We start from the raw sequence: 18,091 nt of genomic DNA, 5'->3' as shown, positions 1-18,091 counted from the left end.
TTTTGTCATCTTATGAACGTTCTCTGGAATTTCCAAAGTTAAACTCTCATTGGCCCCACATCACATTCCAACTACTGCCCATTTCTCACTTCCCATCATACATGCTTCTCAAAAGACTCTTCACTCTTCACTTTCCCGTCTTGTCAAGATCGCCAGTGGTCTTCACATCGCCACATCAGGTGGGCCTTCCTTGTCCTTCATCCTCAGGAGTGTCTGGGTCCTGCTTTGTGAAACTTCCCTTTTGTATTATTTTCTATATGAACATCTCAAGTATCTCAGCTCAGGTATCACTCCCTCAAGAGCCTTTTCCTGACAAAATGACCAAAGAAGCTCCTTCCCCATCCTCTAATTTCTGTGTTAGCACCCCAGTCATTTATTTATCTGCCTTCTTCCACAAGAGGTTAGTCTCCAGAAGACCAAGAACTTTGTCATATTCAAAGGTGGGCCTACAGTGCCTGGCACAGTAGGTTCTCAATAGATGTTTGTTTAATAAATGAGTTGTAAGGGTCAGAGCCAGTGTTCAAACACATATGTGTCTTCCTCTATTTCCTGGGCTGTATTTTATTTTCAATCTTAATTTTTTTTAACAATGTCTTAAATTTATATTTAATCTTTACCATTTCAGCATCCTTTCAAATATACAATGTATAGTACAGGGTGGGGCAAAAGTAGCTTTACAGTTGTTCATATAGAAAATAATACAATAATGGACAAATAATAATACAAGAATAAACAGTTTCATGCATTCACACTGTAAACCTACTTTTGCCCCACCCTGTATTTATTATAGACTCAAGATATATATATACGCACACACATGCACATATATAGTATTATATGCTTATATTACAACATTGTTGGTAGGAACCTATGCTATGTGGGAAATTTTTTAATAACCTATATAAGATCATAATGTCTTTTAAATTGCAGTATTTTTTGTAGATGAAGATGCCTGCCTTCATAGTTAAGATTGAGTTAAGAAATTCTTAGTACACATGTATTATACTACAACATATCTCATTGAAGTACTTCTCACATATGTATGTATACACACACACACATACACACATACACACGAGAGAAGTACTTACCTTATCGAATATCAGCATTCTTTATCATAAAAAAATTTTTATTATTGGGAAAGAAACTTTTTATGTCCCAGTATTAAGTAGTTTTATATTATTTTTCGTTATCAAATAGCCTATGTTCTGTAGAAACAAATTATATGCTATACTTAAAATGAATAAAGAGTTTCCTTAACCGTATTTTTTTCCTATTACTGGGTCTTAACTAATGACCTGTTAGTAACTAGTAAATCAGAAGGATAGCATATGTGCTGTTAGAGACTGTCATTTCTAAAAGATATTTTAACTTCTAAAGTTTCTGTGATGACAAATTAAATTAACTTTATAGGATATAAAATAAAGATATAATCAAGGTAAGAATGTGCATTTAACGTTTTCTTTTAACACTTAATATTTTATTTAGTAACCTTTCTAACTGACAAGGACTTGGATGGGCCCCAGGGATAGAGAAACAATTCTTTTTCCCTCAAGAAAGTTATAGTTCAGGATTAAAATGTCATTATTTGAGATGACTTAAAGCATAATTATTATTCCTTATTTCAACTTTCTCTTTTTGAAAATATTTATGATTAATAGTATTATTTGGCTTAGAAAAGGCATTCAGGAATCAATACTAAGTACTTTGTCAACTTTGGGACATCAGTGGTCTTGTAACTGGACAACCAAGGGATCCAGGCTGCCTGTCACTACTTCGGCCAATTAAGCAGAGACAGGGTTGAATCATATATGAGCATTTATTCCAATAATGCTGGCATATGGGAAAGCAGCAGGTCATCCACAAAAATCTTCTCTGCACCCCACCATAAGCCAGCTGCTTATATTTGGTAGAAGGATGAAGAGTACATGAGCAAGTAGGAATTACAGGTATGGGAAAGTGGGCATGGGATAATCATTACAGGTTACAAGTCATGTGGACTGGGGGGGAGTCACAGAGATCGGGTGCCTTCAGGCGCCTCGGGACCAGATTACAGGTAATAGGGGGTTTTAAAGATCAGGTGCCTTCAGGACTAGGTGCCAGAAGGTTGTAAACCTGTCCATAATGATAGGCAGTTCTCAGAAAAAGGATGGACTGCCTTCCGATGTTAGCTCTCAAGTCCTAGGGCGTTTATCTCTCAGCGAGGCTAGAATGTGCTTTCTCTAATCAGAACAGAACCATCATGGTTAACAAAGCATGATTAATATTTCTTATAATTGTAGCTGGTCCAAATATTTTATTTCTGCCCCAGTCTTCTACATGTTCCTGCCTACTTTTGTGTTATTCCCACACCTTGATTAAATGTGCGTGCATGCACGTGAGTATTCCAATGAAATAAACATCTTAAACAGTTCTGAATTGTCCTTAATCTTAAGAGGACACAAAATCAATCATCTTTGGAAAAGAATGCCATGCTATGTTAAATGATAAACACTTTTTTTTTTCATTTTATGCCTCGCAGTACAATTTTTTTTTAATTTTTTTTATTGATTTCAGAGAGGAAGGAAGAGGGAGGGAGAGATCAAACCATGTCATTAGAATCATTGATCGGCTGCCTCCTGCACACTCCATACTGGGTATCCAGCCAGCAACCCAGGCATGTGCCCTTCACCGGAATCAAACCTGGGACCCTTCTGTCCACAGGCTGACACTCTTTCCACTGAGCCAAACCAGCTAGGGCACAGTGCAATTTTTGACAAAGAATTGCATTATTATTGAAATACACTTCCTGAATTACATAGGTTGTTTAATAAAATCCTGCATTGTGATTGTAAGTCAATAGAATTTTTATACAGTAAATTTTTCATTATAACAATAATGATGAGTACAGAAGGCAACTCATTGTGGCTTTGTAATAGAGATAATGCTTCTTCAAAAACACATCTATGTCCTTCAAAACATAATTTGAATAACCGTGAGATTTGAGGAAACCCATTTTATAAAAGAAGGGAGGGAGGGAGGGAATAGCTATTGATGAGTTCTCAAAACATTTAATGGAGTTTTAGATTACAAAGATTTGTTCAAATGGATTCTGTTTTCTCATTTTAAACACAATAAACCTCCATTGATGATTATTTGAAAATGGAGACGATGTCTGGAGTTAAGGGGATTAATTATGGACTATAGTTTTGTAGATTTTACCTGTAGGAATTTTAGGTCAATATACAGTCTTTCAGTAGTAGCCCATCACTTGGTAATCTCTTAACTACTTAGTGCCTTCATCAATTAAATAGAACTCAGAGCTATTTCAAAGAGATAAGTGTGGCTCTATAATAGAATCTAATTTCAAATGCTATTTGTTTTTATATTCGAGAAGAATATTAGTAATTTTCTAAACTTTATACTTCTGTTATTAAAGTGAATTATTGGCCATCATAAATCCTATGTATGTCTATGCCGGTTTTTATGTAAAAGCTACATATTTCTATGGCCTCATTTTAGACTAGTGAGGCACAATGGCACAATCAACAAATGCTTTTTATGCCCTTTGATTAAGTTAAAGATTAAAGTCTTTTTAATAGATTTATAAACAGGAGAATAATTAATGACTTCTTGAATATCTTCTCTTTTGTGGACATAAGTCAGCATCCTATCTCATGTAATATAACATACACACACATACACACATATATTTTAAGCCTATTTTTTTTGTTGTTTAGCTTTACCTAAAGTTGATACATCCCACTTTTTCAGATATCCTTTCCTTTTCAGGTTTTTCCAGCCAAAATCAAAGCACCTTCATATTGGCTGGTCAGAAGTTAAAAGGCAAAAGCAATCTTAAAAATTAATCTAAATTGGTGTGGACAGTATCAAGGGGCTAATTTAGAGCCCCTCAAATGAGAAAGGAGAGGTGGGGCTTCTAGGAGCATAGTTAGGCAAGTAAATTTTTAAATTGCAACTGTAACTTAAAATTACATCTTTTCAAATTGATACAAGAAACCCATAAAGCTATGTTTACATGGGTATTAAAACTTCATGCTGAGATAGCTTTGAGGTGGTAAATGAATAGGAATTCTTAAAAGTCTCTAAAGCATTTTTTAAAGGTTTTTGGGTTTTAAGGACTTTATAAATATTGAATTATTATAATTAACTTATTCTCTGTATACACAAAGGGGAAAAAGAAACTATTACAATTTCTTACTGTTGCAACTTGCCTATTTCTCAAAGTCTGGGGGAGTGAAGTACTGTTTGCCATCAGCAAGTGAGTACCATAGTCATTTAAAATAAATCAGTTTATAATCTTTCCTCATCCTGCATGCTTGAAATAACTAATATAGATATACAATTGACTCTTGAACAATGCAGGGGTTAGGTGCACCAATCTCCGAGGCAGTAAAAAATCTGCATATAACTACAGTCAGCCCTGCACATACACAGGTTCCCACCGGGAATTTATCCTTGAACAACACGGTTCCAAAGTGCTGGTCCATTGAAAAATGCGTGTGACCAATCCGCACAGTTCAGACCCAAGTAGTTCAAGGGTCAAGACACCTGTGTGTGAGTTTGAAATTCCACCTAAAACCCTCTTCTGCCCTTAATCTCAAGAATGTACGCTGCATTCCCATCTCCAGGGCGAGTTCTCCTCACCGTTGCCCAGCTTTGCTTATAAGTCCCAGTTTGTTGGGTTGGCACAACCCCAACACAATGAACATCCCAAAATGAAAACACCCACTCTAAGTACTTCTGTGCCCTTTTCAAAGAGAAGCCAACACTAGAGCAGTCAGCCTGAGAACAGGAATGTGTGCAAGGTGAGAAGTGATGATTTGTGTGAAATAACCAAAAAACTTGCCCTTGATCAGCTACTTTCAAAGTAAAATCACTGAATATTAAAGATGAGAAAGCATGTAAATAACCTTTCCTAGTATTTTTCATCGCTAAAGGTGTTGTATCATTTGCATTAGTCATAACACAGAATCCCACTTACACAAGCCATTCACTCTCGTTGTGGTAAAAGGAAGGTATGATTGGCTGTGGCATTATTTTGGTGCAATAACAATTAGTCGCCTGTGCATAGGCATAACTCTCTATGAATCATGTAAGAGCCCCAGGATGTCAAACAGAAAGCATGCATGAGAAGTGTGCCAGATATGATAGAGATCTCTGCACTGTCTAGATCAGGTGGCAGGAGCCAGGATTTCCTAGGTATTTTAAGGGGAGGTTCTATTATTTTCATATGTCAGAACAATAACAACACCAACTGTATAAGAGTCACCATACTGTTCTTGTAAGAGATTTGGAAATATAATCTCAAGGCAGACAGATGTTAAAAGGGATAGCCGTTATTCTTATTTTACAAAAATAATCATGACAAAGAAAGTTACAGATATAGACTGAAAAAAGTTATCAATAGAGACAGAAATCTTATTCAGATATTCTGTTTCTGAGGTCATTGCGCCCAAATGACTTTTAAAAATTCAGGAGTTAAGTTCATATTTAAATTAATGTTGCTGAATTTAATAAACATAATTGCCAGTCCTTAAATTAAGGGAGGGAAATGCTTATATACATCAGCACTTTTAAAAAGTTTCCTTATGTTGCTTTGAAAATAGTTACTTTAATTTAAAACATGATAATAGGGTACAAGTCAGAAAACTATTTGTTAAGCTTGTATACTTCTTTCCAATGTACACTTACTTTGCTTAGTATCAACTCAATGTGCCCAGAAAGAGCTCAGCCCCATTCTATGAAAATGATAAGGAAATACTTCGTGTCATCATCAGAAGACTGCATTCGGTTGATCAGAAGGACTTAAGTCAGTCTGTATCTTGACAGTCTAAAGTTAGCCTTAGATAGATGTAAGTAGAAAATGAATTCACCTTGGGTTTGTTTGTTTGTTTGTTTGTTTGTTTGTTTGTTTTTACAGATCCATAATATATCATATTCTCAAGGACCAAGAGAACTCGTAAAATTTAAGAGTGGAGATTTACTTTAGTACCTATTCTTCCAGTGCTACATGCAATGTTGGTACAGTGCACAGTACACTGAGGTTCTGAATGCTTCAGAGGGCACCATATAGCTATGAAATATTTATCTGCCTGTGTTGATTACTGAAATTACTGAGATAGTATTCTCATAACACTGTCCAAAATAGAGGTTCGAAATGTTATCATAACCCAAGAAAATGCTTTTTTGTTGTATATTTGATAGCATAAACTTACTGAGAATCAAAATTTCAAACTTTCGTGCTTTGCTATTTTAAATCATACACTTTCAATTTGTTTAAATACTATTTCTATTATCCATTCTTGTACCCGCAGTTTTGGAAATATGTTACTTAGTTTGATTTACCTACAAACAAGTCTTAACTTTGCAACCACTATTTTATTTTTATCAGCCAAAGGTAATTTGTATATTGTTTAACCTAAATATTGAGACAAGTAAATGAATAAGTAGACATGACATAAATTGGAAACTTTACATCACGCTTCTTATATTTGATAACTTTTGAGTTTTTTTACAACAAACATTTATCCCCCTCTTATGTAAGATAACAAAAGAAAGTGAAAAGCTTCAAAACTATATTGAAATATTCCCAAACTATATTATTTATTTAAGCACTTTGGAGACAAGGTTTTAACAGAAGCTTAACCATAATTTTCCATTTATGAGAGACTGGTATGTCAGTAGGGGTAGTGTGCACGTTAGGTAGCCATATTACCTCATTGACTATGTCCATATGTCAGATTGCTGTGTTTTATGAAGAAAGATACAATCCATTTTGTTATAGTACTTGTCATAGTTTTAGATGCTATTCCATCTCTTGAACTTGTTCATTTTGATAGTTGCATTATCACTTTAAGTTTCTGGTTGGTGCTTACATTACAGTAACTGGAGGTCATTATTCATATTTTAACTGGACTCAAAAGTTTTTAGTACCAGCATTAACTTTTGAATTATGCTCAAGGTCTTAGACTTTACAGCATGTTTAGTTTCTTTTCATTTCTTATTCGTATTTTTCAGTACCTAATAGTCTCCGGCTCCCACCTCCAACAAGAACTCTCCTCTCTGTTCAACATCAGAAACATTTTCCTCTTTGGCATGTGCTTTCTAGTTCCCCAAGCAGTAGAAGCAAATTGGAAAGTGCAGCTGTCATTCTCGGAAGGTCATAGATCACACTGGCAGCCTGAGTAATCCAAGAGGTTTTAAGTATCATAGCATTGAGTTTAAAGTGAAATTCGCTCTGACAGGGCTGGCAGGCCAATAGGAAAAAGAAATATTTGTGCTTGGAGAAGTGCATATGTAGAGACCAAGGGTATAACTGATGGCTGGAAGTGATTTCAGTCTAAAAAAACAAATCATTAAGAGAGTGCATAGGGGTAAAATACACAGTTCATATTTTAAAGAGTCTCAAAATGAACCAGCAACTAAGGTTAGCATTACAGAGTAATTAGCTGTGGTGTTCGGGCTTTAACTCACTCAGTACCAGACAGGACAGTTAAACCATCACTGTGAAAACATTGCTACTTACATTATAGTGTCTATGTTAAGCCTACAGCAGTCATTTTTGTACCTTAAAAAACCAAGGTATTATGACAGATTATATAAATGTTGAAGCAGTAACAGACAAACAGTTATTCAAAGGAGGTGCTAATGACTCAGTTTATTGACCTAGGGGTTACTTAAGCAGCTCGGTGAGCTCCCCGCACATTTGGTGGTGTGAAATGAGGCATTGCTTGATATTACAGAACTGCCGGCGTCAAGCAGCCTTGTGCTTCATTGAAAAAGTGGAAGTTAAAGATACCTTCACTAAAAGATTGCTGAAAAAGTTGGAGACCTTTATAGATTTGAGTAAATATTCCCATCGGCTTGATAACCACATCTGACAGCTTCCACCAGGCATCTATTAGGGTATATTTTCTGTTAATTGCTGCAAATAAGGGAAAAGAAAACATCTTCTAATGGCTCAGTTGTTTCTTCTAAATCCTTGTTCTCTTCAAGAAAGCCAATTTTGAGTTACAGGAATATAAAGCTTATAAATTCTTTCCTTGAATGTGCAGAGCAGCTAAAAAGTGTAAAATGGAAGGAGACTTCCAGCAAGACGGTAGACCGAGCTGACTTGGAAGGGCAGCCTCCCATATAAATGCATAGAATAGGACAACCATTTATAATTCCTGGCCAAGTTCACAAAAACTCACAAAGATAGGAAACACCCCAATGACACAAAAATAGCACACAAAAAAGAAGCACCCACAAGAATCCTGAATGGGGTGTGGGTTTTGTGGTGTATAGGGGGGTGGCACTGAATTCCCTATATAAAGTTGGGAACTTCGGTTGAAAAGAGATCTCCTGGTTTTAATTCACCAGCTTGCTCCATATACATGAGTGGGAATACAGAATTTAGACTGTATAGTATAACTGAGGGAACCCCAAATCCAGAAATTATTAAAATTGCTTCAGGACAGTGAAATCAGCAGGGCCTTGAAATTATAAGCAAATACAGAACCTCTCTGTAAAAATATTTCCAACGCTCAAGGGCCAACAGACAGGGGAAAAAAACAAATAAGCCTGAACTTGAGCACAATAAAAAATTACAGTGCTCATAAAGAAATGACTGTCGTGAAAGAGAAGCGTCAGATGCAACCGGAAGAGTCAGGATGCCCAAGAACTAGCATTAACAGAGAAACCTCAGTGAGGCTATAAAATACAGGAAAAGGAAAAGGATAGAAAACTTAATGCAGATGTTGTATAATATGAAAAGATACCAACTGTAAACAAATTAAAATGTATAATAAAAGAAGTGTAGACTGAGTGATATTACAGGAGCATCAATAAAATAGATTTTCTTTCATTTGGAATAAGTTCATGACCATGTTACACATGCTTCCCTCATTCGTACAGATTAGTTTTTCTCGGAAGCATCTCAGTATAGTAACTAAATTAAAAGGATCTGTCAGTGGTACTTTTCCCATTAGAACTGATAGATGTCTTTTTTTTTTTTAATGTAAACTCCACATGAGTACTTTAAACACAACTTCCCACTACTCATATCATTTGTCCCTGATTTTGGGGGAAAATATTACTTAGCTTGATTTCACTAAAAATATGATTCTTTAGTATTCTTAGGCATTTAGTTTTATAATAAAAGGAAAATTGATAATCACACCTATGAAAGATTAAAAGAAAACTAAATGGGAAATTACAGCTAAACTTGATATATATTGGTGAAGCTCATTAAAAGACTGCTTACCTGCTCATTTTCTCAATAATACAAAGGCTCAGGTCCAAAGCAATATTTTCGAGCAACCCAAAATATATATTTATTACATATAAATTTGTAGGAATGAGACCCTGTCAACAGTTCAATGAACATAATAGAAGCCATTCTACAACAGTAGTACCTTAGCATGCATGTACATTACATTTTTCAGTGTCCAAGACAACAGAGTCTTCCTAGCCTTTTCATAGGGCCTAGTTACAACACTTTGCATATGCCTGATATTCCTGTTTAGCTCTAAGTAAATTATTTCACACTTATAAAATGAAGACATCAATTATATGAGAGAGCAATGTAAACCACATTTTGTCGGAGGTAAATAGCTGAAAATTTTAAATTTTATAAAGCTTGCTTTCTAACTTTGCAAAAGGGCAATACTCAGTGATAAGACAAGCCCTCCATCTAGTGGTTGGTCTGAAAATTACGAACCTTTAGATCTTGATTTAATAATACTATGTCACTATACAAACATTAGGTAAAATTTTATAGGCATTGTCTCATTTGATCAACACTTCTCTTGTGACTATCCTATCTAATAAAAGAGTAATATGCAAATTGACCATCACTCCAACACACAAGATGGCTGCCCCTATGTGGTCAAAGATGGATGCCCCCATGTGGACACAAGATGGCTGCCACTAGATGGTCAGCAGGGGAGGGCAGTTGGGAGGGACCAGGCCTGCAAGGGAGGGCAGTTGTGGGTGACCAGGCCAGAAGGGGAAGGACAGTTAGGAGGGACCAGGCCTGCAAGGGAGGACAGTTGGGGGCAATCAAGCCTGAAGGGGAGGGCAGTTAGGGGTGACCAGGCTGGCAGAGGAGGGAAGTTGGGGGCAACAGGGATTGCAGGAAAGGGCAGTTGGGGGGGCCTCAGGCCTGCAGGGGAGAGCAGTTGGGGGGGACCAGGCCTGCAGGAGAGGGCAGTTGGGGGTGACCAGGCCTGCAGGGGAGGGCACTTAGGGGTGACCAGGCCTGCAGTGGAGGGCAGTTAGGGCAATCAGGCTGGCAGGGGAGCAGTTAGGCATCAATCAGGCTGGCAGGGGAGCAGTTAGGTATCAATCAGGCTGGCAGGGGAGTGGCTAGGGGGTGACCAGACTGGCAGGCAGAAGTGGTTAGGAGCAATCAGGACGGCAGGCAAGTGAACAGTTGGGAGCCAGCAGTCCTGGATTGTGAGAGGGATGTCCAACTGCCCGTTTAGGCCCGATCCTACTGGACAGTTGGACATCCCCTAAGGGGCCCCAGATTGCGAGAGGATGCAGGCCGGGCTGAGGGACCCTCCCTCCCCCGTGCACGAATTTCATGCACCAGGCCTCTAGTATGTAAGAATATCAAGAAAAAAATGTTCGCTTCTGCTAGAACAGTCCAGCCCTTTCTATTGAATACAGAGGCAAACTACTGATTTCATCTACGCAGAATACCACAGACTCTAGTTATTGCATGAAGCATATTCCCATTTAAAGGGGCAAAATTTGTTTTGTTCACAATTAACTATAACTTCTAAAATTTTCAGCCAATTTTTATATTCTTTCCCTTTATTCTCAGTTCCCAAATAGTAATAGCAAACCACACACATTTTAAAAGAAAAAAAATACTATTTTTTTTGGTTTGAAATATATATAGCATATTTGATCATTGTTTTTCTGCCAATGCCTCTCCCAGCTCTCATTAATGACTTCACATGTGGACAGCCATAATATGCTCTTAAATGTTCCCCATGCTCTTGCCTCTCAACACCTTTTGTTACCACAGTTATTTCTCTAAAGAACAGCAGTAAATTGTTCCCCTTCTTAAAAATCATGACAACTCTCCAAAAGTATATAGCTTTTAAGAAGGCATATGAAGAACTTTCAGAATCTATCCTCACCCCCCTTTCTAAGCCTTATCTCCTGCCACTTGCTCACATCAGAAACCCAAGACTTTCACCTTAACATTCCACTTGCTGTCCTTCAGCCCTTTCACTTCACAATCTCAAAAGAACTCCAGCCTTTGATTTACCTTATGGACCACAAAGATAGGTAGTTAATAAGACTCACCATTCCCTATTTAAAAATGTATTTGTCATAAAAGATTTTGTCTTAGGTAGAATAGAATCACTAAAGAAAGACCCAAAGTTTTTATAAGATATTCAACATGGTAGTTATAAGTGAAAATTGTATGTGTGCCTGTGTGTGTGTGTGTACACAGAATTATACACAGACACATGTGCCTTCAGTGTAAGCCACTTTGTGGTAATGAGACCTTAAAGAACTTTAAGATCAATACAGCTTTAGCCTACTTTGGCAGAGTCAGAAAAAGAATCCCGTTATATTCTATACTGGTTCCAGACCACATTATAAGTTATACATCTTCAGCTTCATTTTAAGAAAAATACTGAAAAAAGTGAAGTTACCAGTATTTTAGAGAGAAAATGTGATGGTAAAGATTTTTAGAGACCATATCATGAGGAAAGATTAAACAGGAGTTGTAAAATAGATACTAAAGAAGAATAAGACTTCTCGTGTGGCTCCAGAGGATAAATCGAGGACTAATAGAACCAGATCTCAGAGCGGTGTAACAAGGAACTTTCTAACAGTCTGATGTGGCCATAAATGGCATGAACTGCCTCCACGGTGGAGTGAGACCTGCATTTCAGAGGTGTTCTCACGAGAATGGGATAGACCCTGTTAAGGGTGCTGTTGTGGATGAAAGTGTAGACCAGTGATGGGCAACCTTTTGAGCTTGGTGTGTCAAATTTCGCCAAAAAACTGAGCATAACTTGGGTAGTGTGTCACTTTGAGGAAAAAACATTATGTCGCAAATGTTTCATCCTCGGCATGCGGCCGCCTCAGCGGCCGCGTGTCATCAGAAATGGCTACGCGTGTCAGTGCTGACACGCGTGTCATAGGTTCGCCATCACTGGTGTAGACTATAGATGATTTCTGGAAATGTGTCCAACAAAGATTCTGTGGAAGAGAACATGGCTGGAATTTTCTTTTGTAGCATCCACTAATATATTCACTATTCACTCTGCATTCATTTTGCTTACTTGGGAATTTCAAAGAAGGGAAAAAAGTCTTGTATTGCTTTTATCTAATTTTAATAAAGTAACGATAATACTTTTCACTTATGCAGCACTTTTCATCCAAGGATTTCAAAGTGCTTTACAAACATGCACTAAGTAAACCTCCCAAACAGCCAGAGGTAGGTGGCTTTCCTCCCTTTCTTTGGGAATGTCAGCTCTGGCCCGGAGTTCAGTGAGAGCATCAGAGGGCCTGGGACTGCCCCCGGCTGCTGTCCCCGTGTACTGTGCTGCATGTGATGCGTCACCTGTCATGTCTGGGTCCCCCTCCCCCCATCATCTCAGGTTTAGAATTCTAATGAATGCTGTTAAAAATTTATTGGGAGCCTTGTTAATATTACAGGAAATTGAGTCTCCTGCTTGCTGAATGCTAATAAGAGCTCTAAGGGTTTTTATAAAATAAAACCTAGGTGTAGTTTTTATATTTGTTTTTGGATTTTAAATATGAATGTTTTGTTGATGAAGAATTTGCCATTTTCCTCTCAGGGTACCCCAAAATCTTTGTTCTTGGATCATAAAACAATAGCAGGTGGGGTTGGAGCCCTTACCTTTCCAAGTTGTCTTTTCACAACAAATAGTAACCATTTTCATTGAACTAAAATTATATATTTTCAAGAAGAGATCTTGCATTTTGGTATTTTTCTAACTTAAAGTTCCGAAGTATGATATCTAGACCTGAGGATGCAGGTCAAGTGATACTATATAACTAGTCCTGGAAAGGAAGAGTGGTCTAGTTGTACTATATTCTGATCTAAAGGGACACACAGCTCCTGTGTATAGGTCAGCAGTACCAGGAAGCGGACATGCACATGCAGAGACACACGTGCAGTGCGAGATTAAGGTCCCATATAAACAGCCAACTATACGCACTTACCTGAAGCAGAACAGTCTCGCCGGGCAAGGGCAGGTGCACATCGCACAGCTTAGTCTCCCTTGGTTCTCAGGGTCCCTCGTGAGGGCGTGCACGTGCCTTTCATACTGTTGCCTCCCACGGGAGAAAGAATAAATAAATGTCCACATGTCCCAAAAGAATAGAGGTGGCTTCAAATTTTCCTCCTCCTGTGGAAATTCAAGACATTTTGTCCTTGAGATTGTACTGCACAGAGATGTCTCTGTGTAAATAGGAAACCTGCAGGCTCAGACACAAACTCATCAGAGTTCTGGGTTACGTCTTACTTTCACTGACTGGGTGCAAATTCTTACCAGCAATGTGACTGACATTTAAAAAAACGTAATACCCACCGGTCAACTTACTATGGAAAGTAACAACATCAGGCAAATCAGATGTCTGTTTATTCTTTACCCTGTTAGCAAGCCCCATGAGAAAACAGTGATCAGAAGTTTGCCTGTTGGTCATAGAAAGAAAGAAAAAATGGAAGGTTTTGCCGTTTGAGTGTATAATGACCTCAGATTCTCAGAACCTTTATTGAGGCTCCTTCCTCGCCGAGGACAAGCCTTCCAGAACAGTCAGGTGTTGTCAGAGGTCCCCCCAAGACATTGCTTGGGTCGGTTCTACCAGCATTGCCTCGGGAGCTTGTGGACAGACTGCCTTCTGAGGCTCCTTCCTCCTTTAGATAGAATTAGTCATATTGTCACAGTTCTGTGAGAGGTTCAGTGTTCAAGGTGCTTTTGTCTAGTTCTTCACTGATCTGCTGTGTGCTTCTCATTTCCAAGTTCTTGAAAGAGATCTCACCATAGCCCCTAGATTGAGAAACAAAGACAAAATTGAGTTGAGTTTAACCTAAGTCTGCTGCTGCTTGGCCTCAGAAGAGATGCTAAAATCTGTAGGGAGTGGCTTAAGTAGAAAGATGATAAAGGAAGGAGTTGAAACCCACAGCTATGCCATCCCTCTTTATATAGTGGAGTGTTGTTCAGATATATATTTGTTAGCCTTAGTGCTCCAGGGGGTAAATTTCTATAGCAATTTTCCTCTGATTCTAAAATGATGCAGGTGTAGCTGAGCTCATGGACTACACTAGTTTCTGAGATATCTTTAAAGCTGCCTTTAGACTAATATTTCTCTTCATCATAAAATTTAACCTTCCCATAGGACCAAGGTAGGAGGGGCGTGCTAATATTTTGCCATTGTAAGATAAAATTCAAACTTAAGATTTTCAATCAACTTTCAGAAATTATAGACAGAGCCCAAAAGTTTGATTTATCCAGCATCACTCATTATAAATGCTAACCTAGACTTACGTTTCAGAAATTCTATTCCTCTGAGAGGTAGATGCACACGACTAATATGCCCTATAGGTATTATGACTCTTTACATTTTAGTTCTAAGTTCTATCCCAATACACACACACACACACACACACACACACACACACACACACACATTATTTAAAACCTTAATATTTTAAATTATAAAGTGCTTTCATCTCATTTTGAGCTGTGAGAGTAAGTTAGTGGCTATTTGGATATATTGTTTAATCATATTGAGATTTTGCTTGCAAGAGAAAAGTATTTTCCATCTAATAATATAATCTTAAATCATTTAAATATATTTATTTTTTCAGAGCTTACATTTCTGCATCATAAGCCCTTTCCTTTGATTGAAAACAAGCTCACTGGCATTCACTGCATGAGCTGTGCATGAGCATGTTGCAGCTACCATATTTGCCTGGCAAAGCTCGTGATTTTGCTAAGTGTTGGGTAATTCTCTGAACCTTAAAAGGTGCTCTGGAGAACAGATACTCTTCTAAATAGTTTACTAATGGAACAGTGATTTGTTTAAGGTAATAATATTCAAAGTCATCCATATCAAGTTATTTTTATAACTGAAGGTTATCTTTGGACTTCTATTTCCATGGAATAAATTAAATCAAAATGTATAATTAACTTGCTGTTACTCAAACATGTACTACTGAGTAAATTTTTGCACTGCGGAGCCAGAAGAAGGATTGAAGATCAAATCTGGCTCACTTTGAAATTCTGTAAAATGTCCTGTCTTCTTCCTTTACTCACATGCTTAGTGTGCAATTTGGCCCTGAGTGAGCATTTACTGTTAAAATCCAACTGCATGTCCTTATAATAGTGGATCAGTCCTACATCCTCTTATGAAGGAGATCTCATTATAAACAGCAAAACTCATTTTTCCAGTTTTAGCATTCCCTCGCATTGTATTTCAGATCATTGCTAGCATGTAAAATCTTTAAATATTCTGGCATAAAAGCCATATATGCATGTAATTTATTGAAACTTTTCTGATCTGTCCTCCTCTTTATCTTTAATGGTTTTACCCTGATGACAGTGGTTCCCAACATTTTTAATGCACATCATTAGAAGTAAATATTTATCATACACATTTTTTGGCTATATTGATTTTTTAAAGGATTGGTAATATCCACATCAATCACTTCCACTGCTAGGAAGAGAATCTTGAAGGTGTAAAGTTCCAGGCCTCTTACTTGACCTGCATTGTGGATGTGTGATGAAAAATATAACATATTTCTTTTTCTCTTTCTAGCCTTGGAATGGATGGCTTTGGCCAGCCAGTTGGCATTCTGGGACGCCCAGCGACAGCGTATGGATTCCGCCCTGATGAACCTTACTACTATGGCTACGGATCTCGATAAAGTCGTCCCTTTCCATATGTGCTCTTAGCTTAGAAGAAACCTGTGTGGTTTGGGTTGACTTTGAATATTGAGCTAATAATGCATGTTGATACTATTGCAGGTCTGTGCTTGTTTTTTCGTTTCATGTTGTTAGCTGCAGGTTAACTGCACCCCCTACGTCCCCTGTTAAGTAGAGTGGATGCTTGACACTGTTCATCATCGAGCCGTATCTTGATCCTGGATAACATTTCCCTTGAGACTCAGAAGTGGATGCTGAAAAGCAACTAGACTGGAAAACAAACACTACATTATGTACATTAAGTGACTAATTTAATTTCTATTAAAAAGAAACATAAAGTACAAATGAATTAGAGAAAGTCATGTGTTTCTATTTAATGTGTTTCATTAGGAGTTACATGCTTATATAGGGTGCATATGAATTTTATTTTTCCCCGCCTCATTTCCCCCCTTGTAAACTCTTGAGTATTTCATGTGGCATGTGCTACCCTGAAAATTTATAAAAAGACGTCACCTTTTTATTCCATGCCATGTGCCTGAAAAGTTGCTTCCCAAAGTTACTATGAGTTTTCAATTAACAATGGAACATATCCCATATGTTGTTATATATGACTATAGTCTCTTCAACCATTTGCATTCATGTCTTTCTGATTTTAATATAGAAAGTCTGGGACATCTATTAGTATGCATGAAACTAGGTTAGTATTGGGCTTTTAAATTTTATGATTTGTGAAATCTAAAGTATGGTAAAGCTAATTTTCCTCTCTCTGAGGAAAATTAAGAACAATATTTTGATACTTGTTTCCCATTTGTTCACTTGTTGTTATAAGATAGATTTAGGTAGTAAGAAATGGAAAGACTTTATAATTAATCATGACTTTTGAAAATAGCTCAATGTTATAATGCTTAAAGTTTACTAACGCAAATAAAATAGCAATAATCTGTAACTATTTCCTTGAGCACTTGCTGTGGAAGGAATTATGTAAGACTTTGAAGGGAATGCATAGATCAAAGACAACTTCTGTCCTTGAGTTTTAGATCTCATTGATCTACTGCACTATTTATTGGCTTGATTTATATTTAAGGAACAGTAGAGCTGGAAAGAGCCTTTGAAATAACTCAGTCCATCTACCTATTTGAGAAACCAATCACATAAAAATGTTCAATACAGTCAACATTTTTAAACTACTGCTTATGTCTAAGAATATGATGCTTCTGAGGGACTATGTGACTCTGAAATATGATTTGTGTCTTTGAAATTTCAACCTAATTGATCTTTCCGAAAACATACATTTGTCTTGGTTTCTATTTCAACCATAGACTATTAAAACTGGAAAAGGCCCTTGAAGCAACCTTATCAAATTCTTTCAGTTGAAAAAACTGTGGCCAGGAGAGATGAAATTATTTGCCCAAGCTTACCTGTTTGGTCAGTGACATAATCTGTCTCCCTGCTTCCAACCCAGTAACCTTAACACTAAGCATCTTGCCTTGTTATTTGTCATATGTACAAAGATTAAATAAACATAATAAGTGACATTAATAGAAAGACAAAGCAAACGTTATAAAGCTTAACTTCCCACATACTATTACAAAGTGATTTAGGAAGAACATCATATGGAGAATCTAACACAGTAAGTACTAAACGTGTGTTAGTTACTCTTACTACATTAACTTGTTTTATTTTTTTCATAGAATTTACATTAGCTGAACTTATCTTTGTTTGTTTATATGCTTATTGTCTCTCTGTCCCCCTACCCCTAAGAAGTGAGGTCTGTTGAGAGCAGGGAAGTTGTTTTGTGCTGGTGTCTTTCTTGTCTGTAGAGTGGAAGCTGGCGCACAATGAACAAGGAGCAAATGTCAGGGAAAGTGTAGAGTCACTTAGCTCAGGTACAGATCCACAAACAGTAGCAGTAGTTAAACGTTGGTGGTGGGGCAGGCATTTTGAAAAACTACAATAACATTCCTAGGACTACGGTACTGGCACATCTTGAACCCCTTAAACAAAAAGGAAAAAAAAAAGCTTTATTTGGGCCCCTCAAACTACCCACTTTTCTGTAATGATTGTTCCTTCTTTTCTTAGTGGTCAGCACAATGCATGGCACAGAAAGGGTGTGTATTAAATACCTGTGGAATAAACATAGTCTGTAGCATGAGGTTACAAGTTCTAGAACATTTATAGTGTTT

The 18,091-nt window shown here is 37.3% G+C and overlaps 1 protein-coding gene across 1 annotated transcript in view; it reads left to right on the top strand.

The window, feature by feature from the left end:
• KIFAP3 (kinesin associated protein 3) overlaps nt 1-17,077 on the top strand; it is a 118,737-nt gene extending 101,660 nt beyond the window's left edge. The window contains exon 20 of the mRNA XM_079760743.1: nt 15,802-17,077. Coding sequence (XP_079616869.1) covers nt 15,802-15,910 — 109 coding nt within the window. The 3' untranslated portion in view covers nt 15,911-17,077. The remainder of the gene's footprint in view (nt 1-15,801) is intronic.
• The last annotated feature ends 1,014 nt before the right edge of the window (nt 17,078-18,091 follow it).

The sequence above is a fragment of the Cnephaeus nilssonii genome, assembly GCF_951640355.1.
Source record: "Cnephaeus nilssonii genome assembly, chromosome: 21".
NCBI classification, from domain to species: domain Eukaryota; kingdom Metazoa; phylum Chordata; class Mammalia; order Chiroptera; family Vespertilionidae; genus Cnephaeus; species Cnephaeus nilssonii.
This window is presented reverse-complemented; position numbering and strand designations above follow the sequence as displayed.